General features: G+C 35.0%; 1 protein-coding gene across 8 annotated transcripts in view; it reads left to right on the top strand.

Annotated features, from left to right (window-relative positions):
• LOC131678338 (putative uncharacterized protein DDB_G0282133) overlaps nt 1-20219 on the top strand; it is a 2723618-nt gene that overhangs the window by 2357384 nt on the left and 346015 nt on the right. The window contains exon 17 of one of the 8 annotated variants that reach the window (XM_058958410.1): nt 4828-4980. The exons of the other annotated variants lie outside the window; for them this stretch is intronic. Coding sequence (XP_058814393.1) covers nt 4828-4878 — 51 coding nt within the window. The 3' untranslated portion in view covers nt 4879-4980. Of the gene's footprint in view, nt 1-4827; nt 4981-20219 lie in introns of those variants that run through there. 8 annotated transcript variants of the gene reach the window in all.

The following is a 20219-nucleotide window of genomic DNA, read 5'->3' on the forward strand; positions in this document are numbered from 1 at the left end:
GTAGTATTTTTAGTGGGTGTTCCTAGGACATGTAGGAAGAACTTTGCATATTCAGAATTTTCTGGTAGGCCTGCATGATGACGCATTACATTTTTGAAAATAATTTTGGAATATCAAAATATACCATCGTAGTATTTTTAGAGGGTGTTCCTAGGACATGTGAGAAGAACTTTGCATATTCAGAATTTTCGGGTAGGCCTGCATGATTACGCATTACATTTTTGAAAATAATTTTAAAATATCAAAATATACCATCGTAGTATTTTTAAAGTGGGTTCCTAGGACATGTGAGAAGAACTTTGCATATTCAGAATTTTCGGGTAGGCCTGCATGATTACGCATTACATTTTTGAAAATAATTTTGGAATATCAAAATATACCATCGTAGTATTTTTAGAGGGGGTTCCTAGGACATGTGAGAAGAACTTTGCATATTCAGAATTTTCGGGTAGGCCTGCATGATTACGCATTACATTTTTGAAAATAATTTTGGAATATCAAAATATACCATCGTAGTATTTTTAGAAGGTGTTCCTAGGACATGTGAGAAGAACTTTGCATATTCAGAATTTTCGGGTAGGCCTGCATGATTACGCATTACATTTTTGAAATTAATTTTGGAATATCAAAATATACCATCGTAGTATTTTTAGAGGGTGTTCCTAGGACATGTAGGAAGAACTTTGCATATTCAGAATTTTCGGGTAGGCCTGCATGATTACGCATTACATTTTTGAAAATAATTTTGGAATATCAAAATATACCATCGTAGTATTTTAGAGGGTGTTCCTAGGACATGTGAGAAGAACTTTGCATATTCAGAATTTTCGGGTAGGCCTGCATGATTACGCATTACATTTTTGAAAATAATTTTGGAATATCAAAATATACCAACGTAGTATTTTTAGAGGGTGTCCCTAGGACATGTGAGAAGAACTTTGCATATTCAGAATTTTCGGGTAGGCCTGCATGATTACGCATTACATTTTTGAAAATAATTTTGGAATATCAAAATATACCATCGTAGTATTTTTAGAGGGGGTTCCTAGGACATGTAGGAAGAACTTTGCATATTCAGAATTTTCGGGTAGGCCTGCATGATTACGCATTACATTTTTGAAAATAATTTTGGAATATCAAAATATACCATCGCAGTATTTTTAGAGGGTGTTCCTAGGACATGTGAGAAGAACTTTGCATATTCAGAATTTTCGGGTAGGCCTGCATGATTACGCATTACATTTTTGAAAATAATTTTGGAATATCAAAATATACCATCGTAGTATTTTTAGAGGGTGTTCCTAGGACATGTAGGAAGAACTTTGCATATTCAGAATTTTCGGGTAGGCCTGCATGATTACGCATTACATTTTTGAAAATAATTTTGGAATATCAAAATATACCATCGTAGTATTTTTAGAGGGTGTTCCTAGGACATGTGAGAAGAACTTTGCATATTCAGAATTTTCGGGTAGGCCTGCATGATCACGCATTACATTTTTGCAAATAATTTTGGAATATCAAAATATACCATCGTAGTATTTTTAGAGGGTGTTCCTAGGACATGTAGGAAGAACTTCGCATATTCAGAATTTTCGGGTAGGCCTGCATGATTACGCATTACATTTTTGAAATTAATTTTGGAATATCAAAATATACATCGTAGTATTTTTAGAGGGGGTTCCTAGGACATGTGAGAAGAACTTTGCATATTCAGAATTTTCTGGTAGGCCTGCATGATGACGCATTACATTTTTGAAAATAATTTTGGAATATCAAAATATACCATCGTAGTATTATTAGAGGGGGTTCCTAGGACATGTGAGAAGAACTTTGCATATTCAGAATTTTCGGGTAGGCCTGCATGATTACGCATTACATTTTTGAAAAAAAATTTGGAATATCAAAATATACCATCGTAGTATTTTTAGAGGGGGTTCCTAGGACATGTGAGAAGAACTTTGCATATTGAGAATTTTCGGGTAGGCCTGCATGATGGCGCTTTACATTTTTGAATATATTTTTAAAATATCAAAATACACCATCGTAGAATTTTTACGGAGTTTTCTTAGGACATGTGGGAAGAACTTATTCAGAATTTTCCTGATTTTATCTTACCTGTGAACTTTCTTTATTATATCTTACCTGTGTTATGGTACACATATTGCTTTTATTTGAGCAGGTAAAAGCCCGTTGGAGTGGATCTACTTTGTTAGTTCCTTCTCCAATAGGCATAAAACCTCCTCTCTTTCTTTTCATACGAATATATATTTCACAATATTATTATTAATGCAGAAAAATTTGAACTAACGGTAAGCGCCAAATGTCGTGGGCAAGTTGGTATAGTTGATGTGTAGAAATAATAGCGGGTGACAAGTGTCGAACAGTATGATCCGCAATGTGTCAACGACGACTGTGTAGTGCTAGCTATGGTTTTGGTGTAGATGACGTATGGTGAACCTTGACAAGAATAACTCAATGGAGGGAGCTTGTAATGTAAATTATGTTTGTTGTAAGTTTGATGTGAATTACGTTTGATTCGATTTGTTATTTAATTGTATTAACTTCAATTTCGTTTCCTATAAGAAATTCTAATTTATTGATAGTTTAATGTCGGAATCACAACCCACATATTATTTTTTTTATTTTTTTTTTACGATCGTTTGAACTCTGGAAAATGGAAAAATTGGATTTTGGAAGATGCTTAATTTTTTAAAGTTTAAAAAATCATGACTTGATGATTTTTCTCTAAGGAACGCAAAAAACGAACGAAAACATGTTGGGATGTTACTATGTTTTAATTGCCACAAGGCTCTACTATATCGATTTTGGTGGCTATTTTTGTCAAATTTAAGACTAATAGAAACCAAAGCAATGAAATTGAAAGACGGATAGGTATTCTAGAGCAAATCAGTTATAAACCTAGAACGTAAAACTAGAACTAGGCAAGCTCACATGGAAATGATCGAAAGGAAATGTGAAGAAGTTTTTGCCTTCTGCTGGTAGGAGTTGGGCGTTCTACCCAAATCTACCGCCAAGGCGGTGCACCGGCGTCATGATGATCAATTATGTTCTATCAACGACTATGCGGTAGACTAGGTTGGAATGCCTATCTTCTACCAGCGAAAGGTAAAAGATTCGTCACATTTTCTTTCAATCATATCCATATAAGCCTGCTTAGTCTTTGTTTTCCATTCAAAGTTTAAAACTGGTTCACTCTACAATACCTATTTGTCTTTCAATTTCATTGCTTTCGTTTATCTTAGTCTTAAATTTGCCGAAAATAGCCAACAAAATCTATATAGTAAATATTGGGATTTTAATCTGACGTGGAATGACCCTTTTATTTTATTTTACATTTAGAAGAATACTTGTACTTTAGAAGATATATATTGATATACATTTGAATTTGGCAAAAGCCTGTTTTTTCGAGTTTTCCTTTGAATATTTATATATTTAAAGTATTATGCGAATGAAAGATTATTTTATTGAACAAATTTACGAAAACACTAACTTTTATCTGTTCTACATTAAAAGGTTACTTAATTTGCATTACTAAGAGATATAAGGATACTAATCAGTAGGAAATTTTATCAGTTTTACTTGAATATGATTGAATAACTTAATATTTGCGTACTTCAATCGCCAGTACTGAAATAACTAAAGAAGATACAAAAGGTAGCTTAAGGCAAGAAATGTGCACCTTTTTCTAAGCTTTCGAATGAAGTATATTAAGACCTACCATATTGTTTATTTAATAAAAAATATTGAAAAGTTATAAACAAATATATTTTTTTAAATTGGGTATGATTTTTTTTTTTCATTTTTTATATTGGATGAAGTTAAAACATTTTTCTTAGGGAGTCTTCTTATTCTTTTGGACAAAAATAAGGAAAAGTTTGTTAATTTTTTGTGCAATACTTTTGTTTTTCCAGACTTCGTAAAAATCAATATCTGGTTGAAATTGAAAATAACGATTTTCGTCTGCCTCTGTGTGCGAAACATGGTCCAAAAACTGAGCCTGCAGTCTCTTGTAGTAAACTGAAATCAAAAATCATTATTATTTCTTAAAGGTAATTTAATTCTGTACGACTTATACCAACTATTTCAATATTTTTTCATGAATAATGAATACTAATAAGTTTTAATAAATCTCATTCGAAAACTGAGAAAAGGCGCACATCTCTTATCTAGAACAATTTTCTCTATCTTCTTTATTTATTACAGTACTGGCGATTGTTAAAAGTATTTCCAAATTTTTTTATTTTTGCAAATTGAAGGCAAAATATCGCGAAAATTCCACTTACTACATTGGAATAAAAAATCCGTTTCGAATATTTTAAATCGAAAAAAAATAATTTGGTAAAAAAATTAGAGATGGTAAATTTTGCGTGGAATGCATCATAGTGGAATCTCTACTTAATATTTTCCCTATCACCCTTTAAAGGACCTGCATTAAATCATGTTAAATTAGCCAATTACAAATCTTTTTTAAAAATTATGTCCAAGTACAAAAAAAATGTGTTTATTTTAATGAACACAAGTTTTTTTTCTTTTTGCATTTTCTTTCGATTGTTCTCGTGGACGTTTCCGCAGGGTGATTTCGTATAGCGGGGTTGAGCTATTTGTTTTACTAGAAAAAATCAAGCAAACATTACTGAATCAATCAAAAGTTCACATAGGAAAGGGATGCTAAAGTTTTCGTTTTAAATAATTTTCCCAACAGTGCAATTTTTAAATTCCCAATAAAAGCTTGAAAGTTCTCTAAGAACTCAATGTAAACATTTAAGAGTACTTTAAGGTATTAACTTTTGGTTGTTTGAATAGTTTTCGTTCCGTTGTGGCGGCACATGGACCGACTGTACACACAAGGCATGAAAATCGGTCAAAAGTGAGCCTGCTTCATAACAATGTACAGAAACAGGATTGCAAACATTTCACTTATGGATTTTTGGAAAACATTCTGGAATGACTCCAAAGGTATATTTAGAGGGTGTTCCTAGGACATGTAGGAAGAACTTTGCATATTCAGAATTTTCGGGTAGGCCTGCATGATTACGCATCACATTTTTGAAAATAATTTTGGAATATCAAAATATACCATCGTAGTATTTTTAGAGGGTGTTCCTAGGACATGTAGGAAGAACTTTGCATATTCAGAATTTTCGGGTAGGCCTGCATGATTACGCATTACATTTTTGCAAATAATTTTAAAATATCAAAATATACCATCGTAGTATTTTTAGAGTGGGTTCCTAGGACATGTGAGAAGAACTTTGCATATTCAGAATTTTCGGGTAGGCCTGCATGATTACGCATTACATTTTTGAAAATAATTTTGGAATATCAAAATATACCATCGTAATATTTTTAGAGGGGGTTCCTAGGACATGTGAGAAGAACTTTGCATATTCAGAATTTTCGGGTAGGCCTGCATGATTACGCATTACATTTTTGAAAATAATTTTCGAATATCAAAATATACCATCGTAGTATTTTTGGAGGGTGTTCCTAGGACATGTGAGAAGAACTTTGCATATTCAGAATTTTCGGGTAGGCCTGCATGATTACGCATTACATTTTTGAAAATAATTTTGGAATATCAAAATATACCATCGTAGTATTTTTAGAGGGGGTTCCTAGGACATGTGAGAAGAACTTTGCATATTCAGAATTTTCGGGTAGGCCTGCATGATTACGCATTACATTTTTGAAAATAATTTTCGAATATCAAAATATACCATCGTAGTATTTTTGGAGGGTGTTCCTAGGACATGTGAGAAGAACTTTGCATATTCAGAATTTTCGGGTAGGCCTGCATGATTACGCATTACATTTTTGAAAATAATTTTGGAATATCAAAATATACCATCGTAGTATTTTTAGAGGGTGTTCCTAGGACATGTGAGAAGAACTTTGCATATTCAGAATTTTCGGGTAGGCCTGCATGATTACGCATTACATTTTTGAAAATAATTTTGGAATATCAAAATATACCATCGTAGTATTTTTAGAGGGTGTTCCTAGGACATGTAGGAAGAACTTTGCATATTCAGAATTTTCGGGTAGGCCTGCATGATTACGCATTACATTTTTGAAAATAATTTTGGAATATCAAAATATACCATCGTAGTATTTTTAGAGGGTGTTCCTAGGACATGTGAGAAGAACTTTGCATATTCAGAATTTTCGGGTAGGCCTGCATGATTACGCATTACATTTTTGAAAATAATTTTGGAATATCAAAATATACCATCGTAGTATTTTTAGAGGGTGTTCCTGGGACATGTGAGAAGAACTTTGCATATTCAGAATTTTCGGGTAGGCCTGCATGATTACGCATTACATTTTTGAAAATAATTTTGGAATATCAAAATATACCATCGTAGTATTTTTAGAGGGTGTTCCTAGGACATGTAGGAAGAACTTTGCATATTCAGAATTTTCGGGTAGGCCTGCATGATTACGCATTACATTTTTGAAAATAATTTTGGAATATCAAAATATACCATCGTAGTATTTTTAGAGGGTGTTCCTAGGACATGTGAGAAGAACTTTGCATATTCAGAATTTTCGGGTAGGCCTGCATGATTACGAATTACATTTTTGAAAATAATTTTGGAATATCAAAATATACCATCGTAGTATTTTTAGAGGGGGTTCCTAGGACATGTGAGAAGAACTTTGCATATTCAGAATTTTCGGGTAGGCCTGCATGATTACGCATTACATTTTTGAAAATAATTTTGGAATATCAAAATATACCATCGTAGTATTTTTAGAGGGGGTTCCTAGGACATGTGAGAAGAACTTTGCATATTCAGAATTTTCGGGTAGGCCTGCATGATTACGCATTACATTTTTGAAAATAATTTTGGAATATCAAAATATACCATCGTAGTATTTTTAGAGGGGGTTCCTAGGACATGTGAGAAGAACTTTGCATATTCAAAATTTTCGAGTAGGCCTGCATGATTACGCATTACATTTTTGAAAATAATTTTGGAATATCAAAATATACCATGGTATTATTTTTAGAGGGTGTTCCTAGGACATGTGAGAAGAACTTTGCATATTCAGAATTTTCGGGTAGGCCTGCATGATTACGCATTACATTTTTGAAAATAATTTTGGAATATCAAAATATACCATCGTAGTATTTTTAGAGGGGGTTCCTAGGACATGTGAGAAGAACTTTGCATATTCAGAATTTTCAGGTAGGCCGGCATGATTACGCATTACATTTTTGAAAATAATTTTGGAATATCAAAATATACCATCGTAGTATTTTTAGAGGGGGTTCCTAGAACATGTGAGAAGAACTTTGCATATTCAGAATTTTCGGGTAGGCCTGCATGATTACGCATTACATTTTTGCAAATAATTTTGGAATATCAAAATATACCATCGTAGTATTTTTAGAGGGTGTTCCTAGGACATGTAGGAAGAACTTCGCATATTCAGAATTTTCGGGTAGGCCTGCATGATTACGCATTACATTTTTGAAAATAATTTTGGAATATCAAAATATACCATCATAGTATTTTTAGAGGGGGTTCCTAGGACATGTGAGAAGAACTTTGCATATTCAGAATTTTCTGGTAGGCCTGCATGATGACGCATTACATTTTTGAAAATAATTTTGGAATATCAAAATATACCATCGTAGTATTTTTAGAGGGGGTTCCTAGGACATGTGAGAAGAACTTCGCATATTCAGAATTTTCGGGTAGGCCTGCATGATTACGCATTACATTTTTGAAAAAAAATTTGGAATATCAAAATATACTATCGTAGTATTTTTAGAGGGGGTTCCTAGGACATGTGAGAAGAACTTTGCATATTCAGAATTTTCGGGTAGGCCTGCATGATGGCGCTTTACATTTTGAATATATTTTCAAAATATCAAAATACACCATCGTAGAATTTTTACGGAGTTTTCTTAGGACATGTGGGAAGAACTTATTCAGAATTTTCCTGATTTTATCTTACCTTTGAACTTTCTTGATTATATCTTACCTGTGTTATGCTACACATATTGCTTTTATTTGAGCAGGTAAAAGCCCGTTGGAGTGGATCTACTTTGTTAGTTCCTTCTCCAATAGGCATAAAACCTCCTCTCTTTCTTTTCATACGAATATATATTTCACAATATTATTATTAATGCAGAAAAATTTGAACTAACGGTAAGCGCCAAATGTCGTGGGCAAGTTGGTATAGTTGATGTGTAGAAATAATAGCGGGTGACAAGTGTCGAACAGTATGATCCACAATGTGTCAATGACGACTGTGTAGTGCTAGCTATGGTTTTGGTGTAGAGGACGTATGGTGAACCTTGACAAGAATAACTCAATGGAGGGAGCTTTTAATGTAAATTATGTTTGTTGTAAGTTTGATGTGAATTACGTTTGATTCGATTTGTTATTTAATTGTATTAACTTCAATTTCGTTTCCTATAAGAAATTCTAATTTATTGATAGTTTAATGTCGGAATTACAACCTACATATTAATTTTTTTAGTTTTTTTTTACGATCGTTTGAACTCTGGAAAATGGAAAAATTGGATTTTGGAAGATGCTTAATTTTTTAAAGTTTAAAAAACCATGACTTGATGATTTTTCTCTAAGGAACGCAAAAAACGAACGAAAACATGTTGGGATGTTACTATGTTTTAATTGCCACAAGGCTCTACTATATCGATTTTGGTGGCTATTTTTGTCAAATTTAAGACTAATAGAAACCAAAGCAATGAAATTGAAAGACGGATAGGTATTCTAGAGCAAATCAGTTATAAACCTAGAACGTAAAACTAGAACTAGGCAAGCTCCCATGGAGATGATCGAAAGGAAATGTGAAGAAGTTTTTGCCTTCTGCTGGTAGGAGTTGGGCGTTCTACCCAAATCTACCGCCAAGGCGGTGCACCGGCGTCATGATGATCAATTATGTTCTATCAACGACTATGCGGTAGACTAGGGTGAAATGCCTATCTCCTACCAGCGAAAGGTAAAAGATTCGTCACATTTTCTTTCAATCATATCCATATAAGCCTGCTTAGTCTTTGTTTTCCATTCAAAGTTTAAAACTGATTCACTCTACAATACCTATTTGTCTTTCAATTTCATTGCTTTCGTTTATCTTAGTCTTAAATTTGCCGAAAATAGCCAACAAAATCTATATAGTAAATATTGGGATTTTATTCTGACGTGGAATGACCCTTTTATTTTATTTTACATTTAGAAGAATACTTGTACTTTAGAAGATATATATTGATATACATTTTAATTTGGCAAAAGCCTGTTTTTTCGAGTTTTCCTTTGAATATTTATATATTTAAAGTATTATGCGAATGAAAGATTATTTTATTGAACAAATTTACGAAAACACTAACTTTTATCTGTTCTACATTAAAAGGTTACTTAATTTGCATTACTAAGAGATATAAGGATACTAATCAGTAGGAAATTTTATCAGTTTTACTTGAATATGATTGAATAACTTAATATTTGCGTACTTCAATCGCCAGTACTGAAATAACTAAAGAAGATACAAAAGGTAGCTTAAGGCAAGAAATGTGCACCTTTTTCTAAGCTTTCGAATGAAGTATATTAAGACCTACCAGTATTGTTTATTTAATAAAAAAATATTGAAAAGTTATAAACAAATATATTTTTTTTAAATTGGGTATGATTTTTTTTTCATTTTTATATTGGATGAAGTTAAAACATTTTTCTTAGGGAGTCTTCTTATTCTTTTGGACAAAAATAAGGAAAAGTTTGTTAATTTTTTGTGCAATACTTTTGTTTTTCCAGACTTCGTAAAAATCAATATCTGGTTGAAATTGAAAATAACGATTTTCGTCTGCCTCTGTGTGCGAAACATGGTCCAAAAACTGAGCCTGCGGTCTCTTGTAGTAAACTGAAATCAAAAATCATTATTATTTCTTAAAGGTAATTTAATTCTGTACGACTTATACCAACTATTTCAATATTTTTTCATGAATAATGAATACTAATAAGTTTTAATAAATCTCATTCGAAAGCTGAGAAAAGGCGCACATCTCTTATCTAGAACAATTTTCTCTATCTTCTTTATTTATTACAGTACTGGCGATTGTTAAAAGTATTTCGAAAAATTTTTATTTTTGCAAATTGAAGGCAAAATATCGCGAAAATTCCACTTACTACATTGGAATAAAAAAATCCGTTTCGAATATTTTAAATCGAAAAAAATAATTTGGTAAAAAAATTAGAGATGGTAAATTTTGCGTGGAATGCATCATACGTGGAATCTCTACTTAATATTTTCCCTATCACCCTTTAAAGGACCTGCATTAAATCATGTTAAATTAGCCAATTACAAATCTTTTTTAAAAATTATGTCCAAGTACAAAAAAAAATTGTGTTTATTTTAATAAACACAATTTTTTTTCTTTTTGCATTTTCTTTCGACTGTTCTCGTGGACGTTTCCGCAGGGTGATTTCGTATAGCGGGGTTGAGCTATTTGTTTTACTAGAAAAAATCAAGCAAACATTACTGAATCAATCAAAAGTTCACATAGGAAAGGGATGCTAAAGTTTTCGTTTTAAATAATTTTCCCAACAGTGCAATTTTTAAATTCCCAATAAAAGCTTGAAAGTTCTCTAAGAACTTAATGTAAACATTTAAGAGTACTTTAAGGTATTAACTTTTGGTTGTTTGAATAGTTTTCGTTCCGTTGTGGCGGCACATGGACCGACTGTACACACAAGGCATGAAAATCGGTCAAAAGTGAACCTGCTTCATAACAATGCACAGAAACAGGATTGCAAACATTTCACTTATGGACATTCTGGAATGACTCCAAAGGTAAATGGAATTATTCCTCTCAGATATGGTTTTCTCTGATATTTTTTTCTATTGCGTATTTTGTATACAGTAGCCTGGCGAACGTACATCCTGTGCATACTTTACTTTTTCGAACTCTAGTGGAAACATCAGCTTTGGTTTATCGCTTGTGCTTGAAGACTTGTAGATTTGTTTGTTTGGTACATGATAGTAATTCGGCTCGGTTCCATGTACATCTTCGAAATCTTTGCATTTTTCTCCATCTTGTTGCGCAGTAGGTAGCCGCATCAGATAAATTCATTTGATAGTCGTACGGATTTATGAAATATATAGCAATCATCAGTTCATTTTTTGCCTTTTTCATATAAGGAAGACTGTACAATCACTCTGAAATTCGACTTTTTAAGCTACACCTGGAGTGTCAAGTATCATATACCACTAGATTCAGTTCGTCGATATCTGAAAATGTCTGTATGTTTTATAGTATGGTTAAATAGCTTCAAAAGTGCATTGGCTCTAGGTGGGATTCACTTTTGAGCGTAACCGCTACTAATAGTCCTTACTTCTCTTCCTTCCTTTTGTTCCACGAGACTGCATCGAAGTGTTATATCGTGTGGAGGCTGATTCAGTCTTAAGACAAAATGATACATTAGAGCGGTTTAGCTCCGAACACATATCCGGCTAATCGCAGTGGTGAACTTCCATTAGCCATTTGGCTCCCGTTTCTGTGAACCATTTAGTTCCTGTTTTCGCGAGCCATCTCAATTCCTCGTCGGAAGTTCTCCCGATACCGATGCCTGTTGCGTGAGTCATTTAGCTCCCAGTTTTGTCGCAATCTTCTCGCATAGTCCATAAATCCTACTCAAAGGGCCAACCAGTACTTGGCGAGGACGGTTCGGCGATACCGGATGGAGCGTAGCTTCTGGTTCGCTGCTTCCGGTTCGTTGAAAACTCGACGACCCACCGCTGGTGCTTCACTCGACCTACTCGATCTTGTCCCTGACGGTGAAACTAGTCTGCTCACATGCTTCGGTCCGGCGATTCCAGCTGGTTCGTGGTGCCCAGTACACTGGCGCCTCAAGCAAAGCTGTGGTTGCTCTCACAGCCTTCCCCTTAACATAATCGTCGTGACTTTAAAAGTTCAAGTCGATGATATATTTTCCGACCGCGCTGTCTTTCGGCTGCTAGTCATCACCAACTCTGTTTTATGATGGGCAATCGTCTCCGTGTCGAGTGTCTCCTCTTCTAGCGATTGTCCGATTACTTGGAAGCCGAAAATCGTTATATCTCTGGGAAGGTTCAGCTTCAATACTCCATCGTACATTGCGTTCCACAGCGTCGAGTCAAGGAACGTCAGTTGTAGTTGTGATTCCCCCTTGTCTGTCTCGTAGATCAGTGTTCGGTACTGAAAGTAGCTCTATAATATCCTGCAGAGTTACTCATCCTGTATAGCGAATGGGCGATTGCTTCCCAGTTAGTACTATTAAAGCATTCTTCACGTCTAAGGGAACCACCACGCAAAAACGATATCCTTATCTCTGGTGTCTCCGAAGCTCCCACAACCGTTTGGATGGATTTCTCTGTAGACCTGCCTATAAGGAAGCCGAATTACATGAGATGCCGTTCTCACGGTCCGCGTACTTCGTTAGCTTGTTCAGGATTACTCCTTCTCTCTAACATTACCAAGGGATATATTGACTACGCTGAAAGATCTCCATGTTGTCCCGGCATGGAAGCAACATCAGCTTTTGTCGCTTCCAATTATCGGATCGTTTTGAAAATAACCGGGCTCTCATGTATCACTTCACTTTTATGGCTTTCGCCATCTCGATAAGCTGTTTGTTGGTAAATCGGTCTTCATCTTTGTGATCATCCTCCTCACTGTACGGCGAAAATAGATTCATGTTGTGGGGAAAACCTTTCGATGGTGACTTCCATCCTTTCCGGGCACCTTTCAGGGGGTGCAGTTGAGCCTTTTATTTTTGTTATGCCAACTTTGTAGGTCTCTCCTAAGGAAATTCGCGTTGGCTTTGTGGCAAGGCTTTCTTGTACAGCTTGACTGCTTTGTTGAGAGCGGTTCTTGCAGCTCGCTTCCCTTGAGCTTTCTGACTTCTGTTTTAATTTTAAATATATTTGACACTGCTCAATGCGTTAGCACGACTGAGCCGTGGAGCGCACCTTGGGGGTCATTGGGTCCGTCTTCTTTCGCGTTTTCGTTTACGTCCATGTCATCATCGGTACTGCATTCATCTTGCTCATCGTCGGATGTTCTTATTTGTTGTTTGTGCTTACGGGTCGCTATTGTAAATCCTTCTTCATCGGTATTAGATTCCTTATTGGTGGTGTTGGTTGTTGGTTTGGAAACATTTGCTGTAATCGTTATTACTTCGATGTTGGTAGTGGCAGTTGGTTTAGTGGTACTGGGGCCGATCGCTGTTGAGCTGGTGCTTGTGAATGCCCGGTCTGCAGTCGTTGGTTTACCAACTGGTTGTGGTTTAACATACGATGATTGTATATCGGCTTTGGTCGTATCAGGTGGAATTTCTTTAGCATTCTCTGCGCAAGGTTTCCCGTGGTGTAGCGGATGATCACAATATTGACAGGTAGGAATCTGTCCTGGGTGCGTGACTAGTATTCGTTGAGAATATTCAACACCATGAGGTGATTTGCATGTGAAATTCAAGTAAGAGGGAATAGGTTTTGTCGGACGCATTCTCACCACACGAACGCCGTTGCGGAGTCTTGGGAAGAAGTTCGTCCAAGTATCTTCCTTAATACTATTCACCTCCCCGTATTTTGGCAGAATTTGTTTGATAGCGAAGGAACTAGTACGTGGTGCCAGGTCATGTATCTTTATTTCAATACTGTCAACATCTATATACGTTGGGATACTGTATAAAATGTCATTACATTCGATGACGTTTTTCATGTTGTTCTGGGAAGCGAATGATTCTACTTGACTAATGTTTTTTAACATATTCAGTACCGCATGACGTAAATGGTGGAATTGCACCGCATAAAGTACCGCAAGCTACGTTGATCTTCAAGTTCACCTTCAACATTTGCTCCCCTGCATGAATTGATGGTATTACCGGATATTTCGTGTAGTCAACAGCAACACAATTTGCCCCCCCACTTTTGCTTTGCATTGTCACTCATTGTTTGCTCACGTTTCACACACTAGGCAGAAGGAATCAATTTTTGCCTTTGCAAATAGACCAAGCGTCGCGCGGGTAAATTTGATTATTTGCCCTGCTATTGCAGCGGAGCGATTTTTAGCTTCTGAACTGAGCGAGATGAGAAAACGAAGTGATCTCCGACTTTCTCCAAGCTCGGAGGCAACTTACACGTAGATCGATAATCGTCGTATTGTACCCGACGACCGATTCTCGGTTTACCATCCCTTGGTATGGTCGCATTACACGCCCTTGTTAGTAGTGCCGTGAACTCGTTCGCATTTAGGTTGAAGAGGATACCCTCAAATTCAAGATCTTCGACGGACACGTTCCTGTGAAAAATCGCTGTTTTCCATCTTCACTTGTTTATATATCTCCCACATATTCATATTCATGTGTAGTTCATAGTCCTGTTATCAATGCTGTACCGCTTGGTGGTCGCTGTGGATATATCCTCGCACACTTTTCAGTCCATCTTTCCAGTTACTCCAAGGCTACAAAAATTGACATCGATAATGGATTGCCGGTTCCCCTTGCGGTAAGTGCCGATGATACCATTATTTGTAAGATCTATATTTAGCTTTGCTAGAGCATTCTTGATCGCTGATGGCCAAACAAAGTTCTTTTGATTCCAGCGTCTATCTCGAAAATTTCGCATGATTCTGGTTCTTGGAATATTTCAGAATTAATGTCTCTTCGGCTTCTTGGAAAACGACTTATTCGATTTTCACAAGCTTAGCCTTAAATGGAAGGTTTGGTAGCAGTTTTTGATCTGATCAAGTTCATAAGAATCGCACATATGGCTGCGGAAATAAGGTATGAACACTACGATCCCATATGAAATCTTTAATTGTCAAAAACTTTTCGGTAAAGCTCATGTATATTGAATATTGAACCACATATAAATCGTCAGGAGTCTGATTTGAATTCAGATTGTTTCCTTATCGAAATTATTTTCGAATGCAACGATCGATTATGTCTCTATCGACTGTTGCGTTTAAAATGGAATCGGTTCAGAAGTCGGTCTGTATTAGCCTTTCCATGAGATTTTCGTTTGATAATACACAGATGGGTCCTTCCTTCCGCGACCAGCAAACGTTTCATTTGATGTTGGACTGGATCGATGAGCTCATTTAAAATTCACATTTACCCGAGAATGGTCAAAATAAAAATTATCATGGGATGGTAATTTCTAAAACTACCATAATAGTTTTCAGTTACGAAAAGCAAAACTCTATGGAAGCTATTGTTGCTCTATAAAACGTGACAATTTTTTGAATTTTGGTTATTTTAAAAAAATTATTTGCCCCCTGATTTTTTTCAGCGATTTTGAAGAGGGGGGGGGGGTGACATAATTTTTAAAAAAGATTTGTAATGGCCTTATTGTGCACAGATATTAATTTCCGCACATTTTCGACTTTTTTGGCAAAAGCTTGATTTTGAAAAAATATACTACAAGTGTTGCAAACATAATCTACGCTGTTTGATAACACAGAGCCTATGTCCTTTCTATCATCACAAGTATGATGAACCCATCGACAGCACAGCTCGCAGTAATGCATTGTAGCACCATCTTCACGGTTACAAATAGGACATTTGTTCAAATCAATAATCAAATTTTGTATAATTAAATTTTGAATATTGATACGTTTTTGGACAGGATCAAGAACAATAATTGGTTTAGTTGATCGCAAAACTTCCAGATACATTTCCGCATTATGAAGTACGAAAATACCGCAATTATGACTATCATTTTGTTTTTCACTGCAAAGTTGGCTCATAACCCATTGCCCTACTTTATGGTTTGTAGCTATATCAATACCATTCTTCGAGTAGTAATTTAAGCTTTGTTTGAAACTATTGAACAAGTTCCGAGCTGCACTATCTGTAAAAATTCCGGAATCTAGATAACAGAATTGCTTACATTTAAAATTTGTAATTTGTAATTTATTTATCAGCAGAACGAAAACTTGTCAGTTACATAAACTTTGTATCAAGTCAAGGAAAAAAATTGATTATTACGAGAGAATAATGATTATTTTTGAATATAGGTGCGAGTACAACGTCAAAGTTTAAAATTTTATCCACAAAAGCATACAAATTTCCAATCTGCACAATATCTACACCTTCCATGAATAATTTTCTTGAATCGTGTGTAGATAATGAAACTATGGTAATATCATGAAAAGGTTTTGTTACCAATTTTAATGCAATCTCCAGAACAGTATCTGATAACCAGTGATTTCCATCCAAGGTTTGAAAATCCTTAATAGACAGTTGCAAAACTTCTTTCAAACCAGAAGATTCATGTCCAACAAATAAATTGACGCGATCGTTAAAACAATAATAATATTGTACATTTTGCCTTTCTCAATAGAAAGGTATTGCAATTGCTCTGAAAACCGACTTTTTAACGGAGGCCCGGAGGGCCGAGTGGCATATGCCATTCGATTCAGTTCGTCGAGTTCGGCAAATGTCTGTGTGTGTATGTATGTGTGTGTATGTATGTGTGTATGTGCGTCTGTGTGTGTGTACGCGAACACAATCTCACTCACTTTTCTCAGAGATGGATGAACCGATTTTTAAAAACTTAGTCCCAAATGAAAGGTGCAACGTTCCCATAGGCTGCTATTGAATTTCTAATGGATCCGACTTCCGGTTCCGGAATTACAGGGTGATAAGTACGAACACGCAGAAAATGTCGATTTTAAGAAATTCTGCAATGAATGTATAAAGGTGAAAAATTTTCCAAAATATGACCACAACTGCTTCGATTTGTAGTATTAGGTCACTAACATCCATTCAAAGTCTATTTGGCCACATTGGCCACCATCATCGGTTCCGGAAGCCCCGGCGGAAGTATCTAAATTCAGAATAACAGTCACATCGGTTTCTCGGAGATGGCTAGACCGATTCGACTAAACTTGATCTCAAATGAAAGATATTGCGTCCCCGTAAATGGCTATCTAATTTCATCCCGATCCGACTTCCGGTTCCGGAGTTACAGGCTGTGGCGTGCCATCACATAGCAAATTGTGATTCAAACCGATACTCCGATGAAAGTAAAAAAGGTAAAAATTTCGCTAAAATGTCTCTCAAACAACTTAAATTTGCTGTTCTAGGTCACCAACAGCCAAACAAACTTTCGTTGACTACATTGACCACCATAGACGGTTCCGGAAGTGCCCGGGAAAAGCGGCCATCTTTCAAAATTTACGAACTCACATCAGTTTCCCGGAAATGGTTTGGCCGATTTTCACAAACTTAGTCTCAAATGATAGCTATAATATCCCCACAGATGTATATAAAATTTCATACGGATCGCTTATATGGGTCCGGAAATATAGACTAAATCGTCACGTCACATATGAAATTCCCATATAAGCCGGAACTCAAATTTTTTTTTTCAAAGGGGGGACCCCATGAAATTTCAGAAATCGAATTCGTATTTTTGATGACAAACATCTTTAAAATGCATGAAACGTCGAGATTTTATGTTATTTCGAAATTTTTTTTTTTTAAATCGACTTTTTGGGACTTTGCCGATTTCGCACCTTTTTTCAGTTCAATATTACCGTGGCTGTTTTTTCTTTTTCAAAATTTTAGATCTCGAATAATGATTTATTTTCCTGTATATAGTTGTCATGTGATGTATAATAATAAAATGTAATATATGCACTAAAAAGCTTTTAATGAATATAAACAACGCACACATTCTCGTGATTCATGATTGAGAAAGGCACAATTGCACCGCTAGGTGGATTAAAATAGGTTTTTTATAGCTTTATTTGCATAAAAAATTTTCTCGCGTTTTAAATTTGCTCCTTCTATAGAAATGTCTTTTATGGTAGATGCTTGGAAAATGTTTTGATTTTGGTCAGAATCAGAAATTAAGTTTACTGACTCCTCAAATATTTCGGAAATTTTTGTATTTGGGGGTCTATTTGGTAACCTAGCTCTAAAACTTGATTTTTTGGTGGAAGAAAGCTTAATGTCCTGCATTAAGGAAATCGCATTTTTCCTTCTACGTTTGAATGTATCCTGTACATACAGAAAATCATTCAGTTTATCAAATGTTTCTTCATTCGTGCGTTTTTTCGATGTTATTGAAGGACTTTTATCTGATATTAGATGGTTAATCGGCGTAGAGCAACGTGGTACTTTAGTATTATTCGAACTGTAAACTATGTTTTGTAAACCAGTTGACGGAATTTGTTTCAAATGTGCTCCAGCACTCAAAAAATGATCTTTTTCCAATTCATTGATCACTCTAATAATTTTTTTTTCTACCATGACCCATTTTAAGACCGATTGTTTCGAAATACTGTTTTATTTCTGAGAATTTACCTTCTACAGTAGCATTATTTTTCTAAGATTCTTATCCGATTCAGTATTTCGTTCATATGGATTACCTAAAACCGGAATCCATAACGGTAATAAATATAAGTATCGCTTGCAGAACGTTTGCAGAAAGGATATGCGAGACTCAACATTAGGTGTTTTTAAATTTGCTGAATTAATTGCCCTATTTAGTAAATTATTTAAATCTTTATAAAAAGGACTTTGTTTGTACTGCGTCGTACTAATTTTATCTGGAACGAAATCAGTTTCCATATAATGATTCTTTTGAATTTTATTATCGGTAAATTTATGTTTTAGTTTTAAGTACAAATAAGCCTCACTGTAAGCGAGAGTGGATTCATCGCTTATGAGGAATAAGCAAAAATTATACCAATAACTTTTTAAGTCATCATACCAGACATAATGATACATATCAGCTATAATAATTTTTACGTAATATCTCAAACATAAATCGCTATCAATAAACGACTCGTCAACAAGTTTATATTGCTTTTTTGTTAAATGAGCAACACAAAGGTGTATTTGGCACAAGTTTTTTACTTCAGCCTTGCATTGTTCGGGAGATAAATTCATCAGCTTGTAGCAATGGTTTATATATTCAGGCAAATTCATTTGATTGAATGTCATACATAATGCATGGATATTGCCTTTTGCATTATCGGTCACAATTCCACTGAATGGCAGACCATCGTTTGGATATTTTTTCATATATGAATCCAAATAAACAGCTAGGCCGTTTTGAAGTGTTACTGCATGTAAATCAGAGGTAATGTGGCCGAATACTGGAAAAGATATTTTGTGACCATCGGAGTCTTTTTCAGAGTATTTAATTCTGACTACTAAAAGTATCAATTGTAAATCAATAGTAGGAAAATCCTCCAAATACTCGAATAGAGACGCAGTACCATCGTAGTGTGCTATTGGTTTATCTGCGTTATGCTCAATTTCTCTATGTATAACTGTGTGGCCTTCATCAGAGTACATTTTAATTCCGAATGGCCGAATGTCAATCCCATGAATAAATTTAGGATTAGATTCGTCACATTTTTTGACAAGAGCCTTAATGGTATTACTATCTCCATCATTGGCAGCTATAGCTTTATGGTGAGCCTATTTGATCATGCTAATCGACTGAACGGGTGTGCAGTTTTAGGTTATTTTTGCATTATTTTCTGAAACTTGCTGAACTTGTTGTTGGAATATTTGTTTTGGAGGAATATCCAATGTACTTGCATCAATTTTTGCATTGCAAGACCCTTACAAGGTTCTGACATCATTTTTGATGACAAATTACCGTTTGGTTCACGTATACTTCAAACGTTATTCCATCACTTTGTGGAAGACGTGCCACATACTTAAATAATCTGCATGGTTGCTCATGTCGATAATGTTTGCAATATCCATAAATTATTATCGAACTTTGACTGTGTGTCTGATTTTCAACACAGTAAATGCAGTTTCTCTCAAATGCATTCATCTTTTCTCTTAAAATTGTTGTATATTTCAGTTTGTCAAACCATCCTCCTCTCTGCGTTTTTTTCTTATTAGCGGAGTGAGATTTTTGATGAAAATAACAAATCTTAAGATCTGACTTTTCAAAATGAATAGTGGTCAAGTTATGCCAATTATTCACAATTGAATTCCACGATACGCCATTCATGTATGATTTTTGTCTTTTACATGTAGGTATAATTGTAGAAATATTTTTCTGGAATTTCAGTTGCAACCACGTTTGGTTGTGGATCTTTTAATGTAGAATAGGGGAATTATGGTTAAAACCGACACCTTAAACTTAACACTTTTTCTAAGTTGCCACAAAACCAATAAAATTATAATTTTTATGAAGAATTCTTCTTC

The sequence above is a fragment of the Topomyia yanbarensis genome, chromosome 2, assembly GCF_030247195.1.
Source record: "Topomyia yanbarensis strain Yona2022 chromosome 2, ASM3024719v1, whole genome shotgun sequence".
Lineage (NCBI taxonomy): Eukaryota > Metazoa > Arthropoda > Insecta > Diptera > Culicidae > Topomyia > Topomyia yanbarensis.